Consider the following 14,616-nt stretch of genomic DNA (forward strand, 5'->3'; position numbering starts at 1 on the left):
AATAAACAAAAAGATACAGAAATTAGCCCTGGGTTAACTGTAAAATTAACTCTGGTACAAATCCGAAATATTATTGCCTTAATTAGCTGGACTATGGGCACAATATTTTAAAATTAATTCCACCTATAAAAGTGCAAAAAATTTATTATAATATTGAAATTAGTACTTCTAGTTTCCTAGTTGGTTATACCCTTACAATCAAAATAAAATGCTCATAGTCCAGGTCCACGACCAAAAATGTTATTGCTATGAGTTTCGAGACAACTTGTAAAAAATATCAATCATTCAGAATTATATATTATATATTTTATATATGTTGGTTGACTACATCAACCGACAATTTCCCTTATATCGTTTACAAATCGCATCGAAACTTTGTCTGCAAGTGCCCCAAGCCGTCGCGACTCACTGGTGGCCCCGAGCGGGCGTCATGAACTCTCCGAGAGGATATCGCGTGGTCCACGGGTTAAAATCCCGCTGCGGCGGAGCGGCTGGTGGTGACCACACGCGCGCCTCCGACATGCCCAGCGTGGACATGGACGACACCAGCGACTCCATGCTTTGCAGCTGGCTCGACCAGCTGCAAATAACAACGCTAGTTATAGTATATATGTATAAAAGAGGATCATATCAATAATATCACAGAAATATCCAATTATACATAATTTTGAGATGACGTAAATATTTTATTGACATCTTTGTATTCCTTATCATTAAGGAATATAAGATTAATGTAGACGATGGAAGTAAAAATTCACTAACTCCAGAGACGCGGAGTGCGAGGGCGGCGTTTGCGGCTGCGCGGCGCGTTGCGCCTCCCGGATCATGCGCAGGCGGCGCGCCGCCGACCAGCGCTCCAGCGAGTACGAGCCCCCCGAGCCCGGCGACGCCGCCACGCTTGTCGCCGAGCCCTCGTCGTCCACGCGGGACAGTTCCACGCCGCGCTCGGGGCTCCAGCGACCAATCTAAAATTAATCAGTATGATAACATTTTGTACCATTATTTTGTAAATCTGTCGCGAAATTAAAAACATGAAGTTAAAGAAATTAAAGTCCCATGTATAGTTACTTCTTTACTTTATTACACTTTATTTTACTGTTAACATGTGTAAGTCAAATGAAACAATAATCACCAGTTTGTTTTTTAAATATTTACCTCTCTATACTGTCGCAGCAACTGCGGTGACTGCGGCAGTGACCAGTCGACGGCGGGGCGTGCGCCGCAGCCCCAGGCCGCCGCCGCCGCCGCTACCAGCGCCTTGCGCGCCATAGCCGCGCCGCGGTGCGAGCGGTACTCCACGATGGCGGCGCAAGATGCGGCGCCACGTCGCACGCGAACCTCTTGCACCTCGTCCGTCAGCGCATACAATAAGCGAATGATCTCCGCCGTTGGGGTGGTCGGTGGGATGCGGGATATGAATATGCGACAGTTATTGATCGATGGACAAACGCCTGGAATTTTCTTTTATTTGATATGTCGTCCAATTAAGTTGACAAATTTAAAAAAGGCTACAAACTCCATTACCCAATTGCCAAGACGGCCTGATCATGTAATTGTTGAACATGCGTATAGCATTTCCCGCCTCTGCCTCCGTGGTGTACATCGCGAAAGCATACCTAGATATATTTGTGTTTTTACTGTCACATATCCAATTTGTTACAAAACATTTCAAAAGTATTTCTTGTCCAATCAAAGTTTTACCCTCTATTCCACCCGGAGAAGTTGATCATCAGACGAAATTCAAACAGTTCGCCTGCCTGACGAAATAGAGGTACAAGCGTGTCCTCGAAGCAATCGTGAGGAATGCGTCCAATAAAGACCTAATATATAAAAAAGAAACAAAATCTTATAATATGAAACCATCATATATAATATCAATCGAACAAAGTCGCTTACCGTTGTTTGTCCCTATGTATGCTTAGATCTTTAAAATTACACAACGGATTTAGATGCGGTTTATAAATGGATAAATTTATTAAAAATGAGGGTCAATATGTATAATATATACAGAATATATTAGTGAAACACTCATAATTTTAGAGCTTTTTAAGGGATGTCGTAAATAAACACAGTTTCAGCGCTTAAGTTGCAAACGCTGGCTCAATATAAGATCAAAATAAGGTATTTCAGTATGTTACACCTTATATCCCTCTAAAAAAAGTATATGCCTAACTCGTATATTATTAACCATTATTATTACATATATTTTTAACCATTTTATTTTTACGAGAAATGATGGCTATTTTCGAAGCAATTTCAAACAATACGACATTAATCCTTATTCAATTAGGTAAGTACCTTAAAGATATTGTGCATTTGATATACATCAATATAGCCCTTTACAATAAGAAATAATTGCGTTATTAATTCGTAGCGCTTGGAAATGACACATTTGTGACTAGGACTTGCGTGGAGTTACGTATTTATTTTACCTTAGAAATTTCTAGACCATGGATTATCGTATAAGTTTATCTGGTGTGCTTTTAATTTTTTAATACTCTATCAAAAATAATGTAAAAAAAAAGATGCTACGTAAATTGCATTGCTTGACTAATTGACTAGGACCCGTTTTAATAACATAAAATATATAAAAAAATATCAAATCACAAGTTCATTAAAACTACCGGTAACTGCTGAATATTGATAGCAAGATTTGATGTACTCAGTTCAAGTCTAGTGGACGCTTTAAACACAATTCAATATTTCGATACAATGATTGGTACATTGTTACACAAACGGAAATAGTATTTTTAATAATTATAAAATAACAGCTCTTAAAATTAAAATATTTTATATAAAATGTGAACTCCGTAATCCATGATTTTTGATATGAACTTCATGCTCGTAGTCAAAGGCGCGTAAAGAATAAACATTATATAACATAACTACATAAATCTTCGAATCTCAATATCTTAATAATATGTTCTTTTAATTAAAAATAGCAGGGTCTAGATAAGTCTGATGGGAGTTCTAGTTTTTTCAATGATAAAATTATGATTGTAAACGCTGTACGAGCAGTTATATATTTGAAAACCAAATGATACGAAGACTAAAATATAAAATACTACTTTCATAATAAGTAACACCTAACCCAAAATTATCTTACGCGTCTAATATTTCAAGATAACAATGATGGCGGGTAAATCAAATAGATCAAATACGTTATATAGGCTTATATTTAAAGTGCATATAACTGAAAAATAATTACCTCACAATTCCTCGAAGGTTCAGGGCCACTCCAGGCATGAGGAGCCTTTCTGTAAATTCTTTGACCATTTATTTGTGTTAGTGTATAAGATGTGTTATTTTCTGTTAAGGATAATAATCTTGATGATAATTCATATTGATTTACTTCACTTGACGAATAATGCTTAACGGATGGCATTTTTAATATATTTTAAGCTTATAATAAATATTTATTATTTTTTTAATATACGTGCCCTTCTGATGAGCAAGAAAAATGAAAGAACTTCAAAGAAAGCATTTCTAAAATGGCGAGCAACAAAATGGCGATATTAATATGACCTTGAAAATAAATCAATTCAATGTTTCTTTTTTTGGTATTTATTTAAAAATATTTTTTAACAATCTACAAACATTAAACTAATATTTTAAACGCAGTTTAATACATATTTATTGTCACTTAATATTGTTAAGGTTTATTTTGTATTACAAATACGGATGTTTATAGTAAGCTGTTTATTACTTGTCTATTTTTAAATTTACATTTCCTTTTCATAAGTTCGTAAAGTACTCAGCCATATTCCTATCAAATCAAATCTATAAAGTGAATTATATAGTAATATTTATTATACTAATTAGAATATTATAACTTTGTATCCAACACTTTGTACATTTCCTACTATGTCTTATTCAAAACCAATATTTATATTTAAAAACACTATGAAAATGTTTAAACATACAATATACTTGGAAAACAGAAATAATTACTCTTAGATATTTGCATTTTAAAATTTATATTCTAATTCCATCTGTTCCAATGTTGAGGCAATTAATTCATTAATTTACGGTTTAATCTCTTACGATATAATTTTTAATAATAAATATGACGAAAATTTGCGTATGTATTTATTTAGATAAATCAGTTAAGTACTCTCACACAAGTATATTATATTAAAATATTTTACAACGCTATTTTATAATTGCAAGTTGTACTAGGGTTACTATGAATTTTACTAGAATGTTTGTTTTAATATTTTTAACACCCTTTTTAACTATTCGACTAGTATCTAGACTATTTTTTAATTGTATTCGTAAAATATAAATTCTTCGCGTTTTTTGGTTCATTCTGAGTATCTGTGGCTTAGTAAAGTATTCCAACTTATTCTGTTTTATTAGTTTCATTACGTTTGGACTAATGGCTGTGATCGCTTCAAGTTGTATAGAACTTATTTTTTGCTTTGGAACGCCTGTAATGTTTACTTTTATAATTTATTTTGGCAAATATATTCAACAGAAATTAATACAATTTATAGCTGCTTAAATTTTTCCTTCAATTCAAAACCTTTTTCAATTCCGACGGTTAAAGCATATACAAAACTAACCGCTTCTTTTCCCCCATTGGAGATGTAATTCCCACATATATCGTTTTTTTTTTTATCTTGACTTACAAGCTGAATGAGCATTTGTAAGTGCAGGTCATTTTAGCTCAGAATTTTGGGTGTGTCGTTAAATTAATGATCACGTCTAAATCCATCGATATTAATTGTGGGAGGTGGGCAAATAGCTTTTGCGGGTTGTGCTTAATATGGGATTGAGCACAAGGGACATAACATTCCATAAGTTAGATCCCATAACTGACGGCTCGTTTACTGACGATGTAGAGCCACCGATAATTATTATAATAATACTCAATACCAACACGTAAATAAGGTATTTAGTCGGCCAACTTCATGTGAAGACCAAGTATATGGCTCCCCGTAAGCATTCGGATGTATTGCAATGTCATATAAGGTCTGCGAAAAAATAATATTATTGCAAATTATTTATTTATGATAAATTATCATATTATCATCACCACTACTGATGATTATATTACTACGACGATAATATTGACTATTAAATACGACTGTTCTTAGTTTTCTGTAAAATTACACTTTTATTTATGCATTTAGTGCTAATTTATATCTAGCACAGTGAAAACTAAAACTTTTTTATCTGTAAAAACTTTTAAATAAAGCATAATATGGCACCTTTGTTTGTTCAGGATTACAGCGACCAAGTTTGCTTAAGACATCAAACGTAAGTTCCTTAAATGTTACTGGTGATATTCTTCTAAGATCATTCGAAGGGAATCCACACAATAGATATCCCAATTCATTTATTTCAGAACCACTTTTATACCAGCTATTACCATAATAACGCCTATAAGCTGCAGCTAAAATGCCAATCTGAAATATAAATAATTCCTTTACTAATATTTTTTTAATTAGCTTTTATTCTTACTAATAAAATTGCATATGTCGACGGATTCATATCAGATGTACATATGTTTAAGACGTTAATGATTTTAAATTGTATATATTTTATTATTAACACAGTTAACCTTGCGCTTGCTTAAGTCTACATCATTCTTCGAGAAGTACTTGTGAACAGATGGGTCTCCAAAATTAACATAGTACAGATCTTCTTCCGGTATGACATTTAAAAGACTTCCAAATGCTAAAAACTCTCTGCCTTGTAAAAATGCTGCAGTTTTTCCGTCTATCAAAATGTTGAGAAATAGTTTTAATAAGCCCTTTTAATGAACTCTTACAGCAATCTAAATACATATAGCAAAAATACACCATTAGCACTACCATTACCAGCAATTGACATTGGAGCTTCTAACCATTTTTATACTTCGACAACATGTTGGTGACACCCTGGTTACCAAGATGCTACGGCCCTCGTGCCTATAGTTGCATTGAGTCACCCGGCACCAGAACATATTATAAACATTGTTTCTTAGTAGAATACCAGACGAGTGATCGGTCTTCGGTAAGTACCTGCACGGGATAGCGCGGCGGGAGGAGTAACCCTCCTGCCACGAGTGTAGTGCGCCAGTGGATACGGCGTACGAGTGTGCTGCGAGGGGGCCGCAGAGGCACACCCTTGTAGCGACTATGGGCGGAGACCTTTCGCTGCCGAGCATCATCAACGTCATGCTCGGTAGCGAGATGTGCTGGTCAGAGATGCGCTCCTTCTGCGAAAGTGTCATGTCGCAGAAGGAAGCAGCGGAGCGGGAGCGGGAAGAGAGTGCCGCCGCTGACTCGCTCCGCAGAAGACGACCGGGGAGGAAGAAAAGGCGGTACGCGCACCTTCTCCCCCGCTTCAATAGGCGCCGCAGGGACTAAGGGGGTCCCAGTACTCTGGAAATCTCCCCTAGGTGTTAGAGGCCCGCATAAGTGGGCCGACCGTCAGGGCGTCACGGTAGCATGCGTAAGCGATCCCGTGGCGTCCATCGAAAGACGGAGAGGGTACCGTTGGTTTTTTAGTAGGTAAACCCGGCGTACTTAGGCGCACTCGGCGTCCAGGGCTCCGGGGAGTCCCACACACCCCCCCACTTTCCATCACGTGGAAGCGCGTCATGCGTTTTACCAGCGAGAAAAAAAAAAGACGAGTGATCGGTGCCGTCCAAAATAGGCTTTCACACAGTCTTAACAGCATGTGAATAGTTAAATATATTAACTATAGCTAATATATAGCAGCAATTATGTATTATTAGTAACAATACCTACCGGTTACAATATCCCATGCTAATATCGCTTTTGATATTGGTATTAAATTTTTCTTAGTATTTATTAATATGTGCAGTATTGTTTCGGGATCGATCCTCGAAAATGAACTGGATGGTCCAAAAAAGATAATATCCATTGAGTTTTCAATTTTTATTCTATTATCAACTTCATCATAAAAGACATCATAAACAGTTTCTTCTGCTGAGATAAAAATGACATGACTGGTTTGAACCAACTGAACATTTTAAATGTTTTTATATCATACGTAGTTTTAGAGATAATAAGGATTAACCTACCAGTGTCTGCTATTGCAATCATAGAATTCTTTTCGTCCTCATAAGCTAACTCCAATTCCTCTATAGATCTAGTTTGAAGCTCTTGAGAATTAATGCTACATGGATTAAGTAAAACAATTATGGATAATGTCAGAATTTAATATACTGTACAAAAATTATGATTCTTATTACTCTTATACCACATATATATACTATAAATAGTTTTCCTTTAAAATTATATCAGGGAGTCATCCTAACTGATGTTATTATTTTAATACACTAGATGGCGTTCTTATCCCACGACCAAACCTTGTAAAACGTTTCGTCATTTAAAAAACATTTATACTTTAAAAAAATAGTGATAAAGATGTGAGATAACAAATAAAATATTTTATTCAAAGAAAACTATTTAATTACTATTTTTATGAAATAATGTTTTACATTACCTTCTGATTACTAAGAGCAATATTAATTTTAATAAAGACATGTTTTAATAATATTTAATAATCTAGTAGACTATGGAAAATATATTTAATATCAGAGATATATATCTATTTTTCAGTAATTTGAAATTAAATAAATATATATAATAAGTCTTTAGATTTACCTGTTATGTAAATTTTATTGTATTTATTGTTTCATTTATTATACATATTTATATTACTTTATTTACCCGAAATATCTTTAGCTTTATACATCAAATCGATATCATAACGTCACTAATGACTGCTGTCAATGTTTAAAAAAAGAAATGTTGCTGACATGTTGACATCACTAAATTGATAACCTAACTTTACAATCCTACATTATTTTTTAAAATAATAATTAAGTACAAATATACAAGAAAGCTAATCTATATGCCTTAAATCGAAATGATATTTGTGTCGTAGTAGCCCTTTAGTATACTTTTTGTGTAGGATTATAATAATTTAGTTTTGTTTTAACATTGTTAAAAATTTTGGTCTTGTACCATGGGTATTTTAGAAAAGATATCTGAAATTGAGAAAGAAATAGCAAGGACCCAGAAGAATAAAGGTACAATATAACATATAATTCTATTCCATTATTCGTTTAGTATTATAGTGTTACTGTCAAGTCTCAATCAGAATACATGAAGTATACCAGATATTTTTAGTTATTTTGATCATGAAACATTATAACCATATGGTTATATAAATATTTATTGTGTAGAAATTATGAAAAAATTCGCTACTACTTTTACACAAATAAATAGGTTTTGTTTTAATCAGAGTAATTTTAACTTGATTGGTATATTCAAAGTACACTATTGATAGCTTTATTGCTTGAATGAGCCTTTATAAATGAATAATATTATTTGAATTCATAGCTATGAATTTAAATTACAAAATATAATACCTGTATTGGGTTGTCTGGAAGAGATGGCTAATTAGCCATAAGTCCACCTACACAAAATACTTGTAGTAAACTTTTATTTTTGTATTTTACTAATTTTGTTTTTTAATTTTCTTTATTTTTGTTTGTGATGTACAATAAAGCATATTTTATTAATTCATATTTAAATATTTTCGGCTGTTAAGCATTTTTCTTTGCACATATAATAATGTATATTTTTTTATTACAGCAACTGAATATCATTTGGGTTTATTAAAAGCTAAATTAGCTAAATATAGATCCCAGTTACTTGAACCATCTAAAAAAGGAGGCGATAAAGGGGAGGGGTTTGATGTGCTCAAATCAGGTGATGCTCGAGTCGCTCTTATAGGATTCCCATCAGTTGGTAAGGTGAGAACTGAATTTATTCTTATTACATATGCATATTTTTAAGAAGTTATAATTTTATGTATTGTGTATGAATAATTTCTGAAATTATCTCATGAACTGTGACTTAAAATGTGAGTACAGTAATATATTAAAAGTATTTTAAAAATGTATTTTATTTTTATATAAAAATAGAATTATTAATTAAAATAAAAAGCTTACATTAATGAAATAACATTATCCATAACTAAACTTCTCCAAAGAATAATTGTAGAACTATTTATAGTAGTCATGTTAAGTCACTGATGTAAAAAATTTTAAAAGAAATAATTAATATTATTATTAGTATTAGTAAAGTACTATTGTATTCAAGCAAGACATGCAATTAAACCAGCGTAAACATGCATAAAAGATATAACGTCTTAGTTCCTAAGGTTTACATATTGGCAATATTTAGTATTTGTTAAAGCACCATTCTCTATTAGGTGGTGGTGACCATTTACCATCAGGTGGCCCATTTACCCGATATTCTACCTATACAATAAAAATAAGTAGAAGAGTTTGTTTCATCATTCTGCTCCATTGAGTTTTTGTGGACGTAATTATGACTTATAAAATTCTTATGTTTTTTATGTCTTTATGGTGTTTACTACCGCGCCGAAGCTTTCGAAGCGCTATGAAAAATATATACGCAAATTTTGCATTCACTAAGATATTTATATGGTGAGTAAATTTTGACTCAGTTTATTTTTTAAATTCCAGTCAACCCTCTTGTCCACGCTGACGCACACGCACTCAGAAGCTGCCAGTTATGAGTTCACAACGTTGACGTGTATCCCTGGAGTGATTGAATATCGCGGTGCAAATATACAACTGCTCGACTTGCCCGGTATCATAGAAGGCGCCGCTCAGGGCAAGGGTAGAGGGCGACAGGTGAGGTGATCATTTATCATTATTTTGATTTTTTTTTCGTTATAGTATACGATTTTTTTAAAAAACTGTTATCCTAGTTATTTTTTTTTACTGGGAGTCGTATGCTATGATTTCTACGATTTTTGACGAAATCTAATAATTTTAAAAGTCTAGGGATACCACGTTTTGCCTAGTATGGGAACTAATATTTTTATTTATCCAAAATAAGATGAATCTTTATAATGTACACTATATAAAAATGGTTGTTTTACATTTTAAATGTGTAATATTTTGAAATTTAATAATATAAATGTTTGCCTTTAAATATGTAATTAAGAATTTGGCATTTAATTTTAAACTATTATATATCAAAGTTATACCATTATTTACTTCTTTTTAAAAAAACTTAGGGTACATCGAAGTAATCATAAAACTAAATAAGTTTAAAAAATATATTTTTCTTTATTGTATTATCAAATTATTTATCATACTGAAAATAATTAAATATTTCCATTTCTATCCCTTTACATTAGGAAATGAACTAAACTTATCTCTAATATATGTTTATAATGACAACAGGTAATAGCGGTCGCCCGGACAGCGGACTTGGTGCTGATGATGTTGGACGCGACCAAGCCGTACGTGCACCGGCAGCTGCTGGAGCGCGAGCTGGAGAGTGTGGGCATCAGACTGAACAAGAACAAGCCCAATATATACTTTAAGGTAAACAATATTGTCCTCTAACCTCACACAGTGGTAAGACTTTGTGCAAGCTTTCACTCCTTTGTATCCTACCACCAAAAAGCACTACAATTGTTGTTTTCAGTTTGATGGGTGAGTGAATCGATGTATCTTTAGGTACAAGAGGTATTGGTGTTGCATTGCAAAGCAAGAAATCAGTAATGTGAATGTCAGATTATTTTATCGCTTTCGCGACTTTTCTGACGCACGAACGAAAACTAATATTATTAATGTGAAAGTAACTGTCTGTTTGTCTGTCGCTTTTTCAAAACCAGACCATTGAACTGAATTTAACGAAATTTGGTATGAAGCCAATTTGAGCTCCAAGAAAGGACATAGGCACCATTATTTTACCTCACATGTGTCAACGAACCCCTAAAATGCGGGCGAAGCCGCGGGCGACATCTGGGAATAAATAAAGCTAATATATGACTAAAATATGCATTATTATGATTTCAGATTAAAAAGGGCGGCGGACTGTCGTTTAACTCAACGTGTCAACTCACTAAAGTAGATGAGAAGATGGTGCAGATGATCCTGCACGAGTATAAAATATTCAACGCTGAGGTAATTTCATTCTAGTCAAACTGTATGTCGATAGAAATAAATTTAATCTACAAAAGTTCACTGAAACTCTTAGACCTTAACCGAGGATAGGAGATTTTAATCCTGGTATTACTAAGTGAGCAGCAACTAGCTCAATATGCAGGAAACATATATTTTAGTTTCATGTGCTATTTTGCATTGCGACCGATTAAGTTTGGTTACATTTACTGGTTGCTGGTGTTCGGTATTTAGGCAGGTTAAAGAAAACTTCTTTGGTTTTGCTAAATACTTTTATCTGAAGATACAGGTGTTACTAAGACAAGAAATCGTAATGTATGTACATAGATAAAAAAGGATTACAAATATATGTAGAATATCGTAGTTACCATAGACAAAATTTCATATAAAATAAATGTAGTGCATGTCCACACGTGGGCGCCAACAGCTGGTTTATATCTGTTCATTTATACTTATAAGTTTGCTAAGTAAAGGTTATGCTAAATACTTTTATCTGAAGATACAGGTGTTACTAAGGCAAGAAATCGTAACATATGTACAAAAAGGATTACAAATGTATGTAGAATATCGTAGTTACCATAGACAAAATTTCATATAAAATAAATGTAGTGCACGTCCACACGTGGGCGCCAACAGCTGGTTTATATCTGTTAATTTATGCTTATAAGTTTGCTAAGTAAAAAGTGAGTTTAGTGAATATGAGTTAAGAGTGAGTTTACATTGTCGCAGGTGCTATTCCGCGAGGACTGCACGCCGGACGAACTGATCGACGTGATCCTGGGCAACCGCGTGTACCTGCCGTGCCTCTACGTGTACAACAAGATCGACCAGATCTCCATACAGGAGGTCGACCGGATAGCGCGCCAGGCGCACTCCGTCGTCGTCAGGTAATGTATTATTGTTACGTTTGATATACCACTCGACCACCGAGGACGACCTCCGTGGTCGAGTGGTGTGTACACTCTGAGGTCCCGGGTTCGATTCCCGGCCGAGTCGATGTAGATTACCATTAGTTTTCTATGTTGTCTTGGGTCTGGGTGTTTGTGGTACTGTCGTTACTTCTGATTTCCATAACACAAGTGCTTTAGCTACTTACATTGGGATCAGAGTAATGTATGTGATGTTGTCTCATATTTATTTATTTATTTTGGATGCTGGATTACTTATAAATTATAATTAAAGTGTTCACACCCCATATATTATTTCCAAAAATGTAAGTCTGTTTTTCTGAGAGTGTAAAAATTTTCGATTATCCATTTCAAAATTATTAAAACACTTTAGGGTATTCTAATAGTTTTGGCTGTACACTGATATATAGTTAAGACATATGATTTTACAATATTTCTTTTAAATATTTGTAAAAATAATTCCCTTATTCCATAGTTGTAACATGAAGCTGAACTTGGACTTCCTCCTGGAGACGCTCTGGGAATATTTATCTCTTATCAGAGTTTACACCAAGAAGCCTGGTCAACCTCCGGACTTCGACGACGGACTTATTTTAAGAAGGGTATTTATTTTCAAATTTTGTACAGTATTAAACCCCTTAGAAGAAATAATATAGTAAGGATTAAATTCAATATAAAAATTTATATCATCAAATCATTGCTGAAAATTGAATCTTCAGTTAAAGAAAAGTAAAGATTAATAATTATAAACCGTAAAATTTAACATCATATGTGGTTTAGTAATAGCTTTGCCATATTATGTAAAATATTTATTAATTAATATATCTTCATATATATTACGTAAGTCTTCACAACTTTACCTCCTGTGGTAGGAATTGGCCTTACCCACTACAGACTATGTACTTCTATAGTTATGGTACATGTGTGTGTGTGTGTGCGAGGAATTGGCCATACCCACTACAGACTATGTATTTCTATAATGATGATATATGAGTGTGTGTGTGTGCGAGGAATTGACCGTACCCACTATAGACTATGTATTTCTATAATTATGGTACATGAGTGTGTGTGTGTGCGAGGAATTGGCCGTACCCACTATAGACTATGTATTTCTATAATGATGGTATATGTGTGTGCGTGCGCAGGGCGTGTCCATCGAGCACGTGTGCCACTCGATCCACCGCTCGCTGGCGGCGCAGCTGAAGTACGCGCTGGTGTGGGGCACCAGCACCAAGTACTCCCCGCAGCGCGTGGGGCTGGCGCACGCCGTGCACGACCAGGACGTCGTGCAACTCATCAAGAAGTAGTGCTCACTAGCCGACCACGTGGGAAGTGTTCACCATCGTCCATAGACAAAATTGGCACTGACATATATTAAACATTCTGTACGCAACTTAAGCGATGACAACTGTAGGATCTAATATGTTACGTCTTATGTGGCTGTAACTTAAATTGCTCACTCACCCGAATAGTTGCGCAGGGTATGGCGAAATTTCTTAAAGAACCAAATGTTTTAAAAATTTCAGCTTCTATATCAATTGATATGTTACTATGAAATTTTATTGCATTCTTCGAATTCAGTCAAAATTTTACTATGTTCAATTATTTTTATGTGTAAAACTTAACCCTTATTATTTTTATATGTACAATATACATAAGAGGTTACACAAAACTAGACTATATTATGTACTTTAGTGTCCACAAGCCGCCATGTTTCTGTATGATACTTATTCGCCATTATTTTAGGAAAATAAACACCTAAATAAAAATCACCACTGTAAATTATGTTTTCATTGTGTACAGATTGATTTCCTGCGTAAAACTGAAAACAAAGAATAAATAATACTAAAATGTTATTGTCATATTTTTTTAAATGTGATTCACAAATTATTAAAAAAAGGGATTAATCTCAAATAGTGTTGATGATGTGAATCCTACCATATTATTGTCTTATTATTTAATGAGGGTTAAATTTGTAATAAACCATAAATAAGAAATACTTTACAGTTGAAACTATAGCAATATTGAACATCAGTAAAATATAAGAAAAAAGTTAACAATGTACTTGTTTGTTTCATCTGCAGTTTTATTTCTAAACATCAGGGGTAATAAAACATAATATATTATTTCATGCATGCTTATATATATTTCAGCTATTTTGCAATGTGTATCCAAAACGAAATTTATTTGGTATGTAGCATATTTTTCACATGTATACCGAATTATGCCACAACTCAATGGACAGTATAATCTAAGAGTTACATTTAGTAATAATAATTCAATAAAAATCAATAGAATGGTTAACAAGGGTTAAGAGCAGTGTATCATTTAACTCTTTCAATGTATAAATAAAGACATGATGCCTTTACACATGTGTATTTAAAAACTCCTGTTAACCAGATCACAATTGATATATACATGAACTGTTGCAATAAAATTATTTATTAAATTTTTATAATGCTTTTTATTTCTGTTTGTCTTCATTCACTATTCTATAATGCCTTTCAATGTTACCAGTTTTAACTATTATTAATCTATATTCAATATAGAACACATTTGCACAGCCCCATAAATGTGGTCGTATATTTTTTATTACAAATTTTAAGTAGGCAATCATTTAACTTGCACACCTGAATGACTACAATAAAATTTAGTCATTACGTTTTTTTTTAATAATGTTAAATAAACAGTTTGGAGTAGACATAAGTTCAACAAACATTGAACCCTTTTCACTTA

General features: G+C 33.6%; 3 protein-coding genes across 3 annotated transcripts; 1 reads left to right on the forward strand and 2 right to left on the reverse strand.

Annotated features, from left to right (window-relative positions):
- Positions 1-328: 328 nt before the first annotated feature.
- On the reverse strand, positions 329-3,477 carry LOC124530005 (probable RNA-binding protein 46). The gene is made up of 6 exons (XM_047103978.1): positions 3,209-3,477; positions 1,702-1,820; positions 1,525-1,616; positions 1,156-1,451; positions 763-965; positions 329-580 (listed from the first exon to the last, which is right to left on the reverse strand). The coding sequence occupies exons 1-6, from the start codon at positions 3,383-3,385 to the stop codon at positions 406-408; spliced, it is 1,062 nt and encodes a 353-aa protein (XP_046959934.1). The 5' UTR covers positions 3,386-3,477; the 3' UTR covers positions 329-405.
- A 675-nt stretch (positions 3,478-4,152) lies between these two features.
- LOC124529767 lies at positions 4,153-7,502 on the reverse strand. The gene is made up of 7 exons (XM_047103671.1): positions 7,462-7,502; positions 7,037-7,131; positions 6,741-6,935; positions 5,567-5,724; positions 5,214-5,411; positions 4,883-4,976; positions 4,153-4,430 (listed from the first exon to the last, which is right to left on the reverse strand). The coding sequence occupies exons 1-7, from the start codon at positions 7,500-7,502 to the stop codon at positions 4,153-4,155; spliced, it is 1,059 nt and encodes a 352-aa protein (XP_046959627.1).
- Positions 7,503-7,755: 253 nt separating this feature from the next.
- On the forward strand, positions 7,756-14,333 carry LOC124529643 (developmentally-regulated GTP-binding protein 2). The gene is made up of 8 exons (XM_047103466.1): positions 7,756-8,050; positions 8,619-8,779; positions 9,518-9,688; positions 10,247-10,390; positions 10,868-10,975; positions 11,702-11,859; positions 12,356-12,482; positions 13,026-14,333. The coding sequence occupies exons 1-8, from the start codon at positions 7,987-7,989 to the stop codon at positions 13,185-13,187; spliced, it is 1,095 nt and encodes a 364-aa protein (XP_046959422.1). The 5' UTR covers positions 7,756-7,986; the 3' UTR covers positions 13,188-14,333.
- Positions 14,334-14,616: the final 283 nt, after the last annotated feature.

Source organism: Vanessa cardui, chromosome 5, assembly GCF_905220365.1.
Source record: "Vanessa cardui chromosome 5, ilVanCard2.1, whole genome shotgun sequence".
Classification (NCBI taxonomy): Eukaryota; Metazoa; Arthropoda; class Insecta; order Lepidoptera; family Nymphalidae; genus Vanessa; species Vanessa cardui.

Bases quoted from the DNA above. Each gene is read 5' to 3' on its own strand.
- LOC124530005 (XM_047103978.1), bottom strand. From the start codon at position 3,385: ATGCCATCCGTTAAGCATTATTCGTCAAGTGAAGTAAATCAATATGAA. The intron at 1,452-1,524 runs GTAATGGAGTTT...AGAAAATTCCAG, and splicing joins CAGGCCGTCTTGGCAATTGG to GCGTTTGTCCATCGATCAAT. The intron at 581-762 runs GTTAGTGAATTT...TGTTATTTGCAG, and splicing joins TCGCACTCCGCGTCTCTGGA to CTGGTCGAGCCAGCTGCAAA.
- LOC124529767 (XM_047103671.1), bottom strand. From the start codon at position 7,502: ATGTCTTTATTAAAATTAATATTGCTCTTAGTAATCAGAAG. The intron at 4,977-5,213 runs GTGCCATATTAT...ATTTTTTCGCAG, and splicing joins GTAATCCTGAACAAACAAAG to ACCTTATATGACATTGCAAT. The intron at 4,431-4,882 runs GTTGGTATTGAG...TAAACATTACAG, and splicing joins ACTAAATACCTTATTTACGT to GCGTTCCAAAGCAAAAAATA.
- LOC124529643 (XM_047103466.1), top strand. From the start codon at position 7,987: ATGGGTATTTTAGAAAAGATATCTGAAATTGAGAAAGAAATAGCAAGG. The intron at 9,689-10,246 runs GTGAGGTGATCA...TAATGACAACAG, and splicing joins GCAAGGGTAGAGGGCGACAG to GTAATAGCGGTCGCCCGGAC. The intron at 11,860-12,355 runs GTAATGTATTAT...CTTATTCCATAG, and splicing joins GCGCACTCCGTCGTCGTCAG to TTGTAACATGAAGCTGAACT.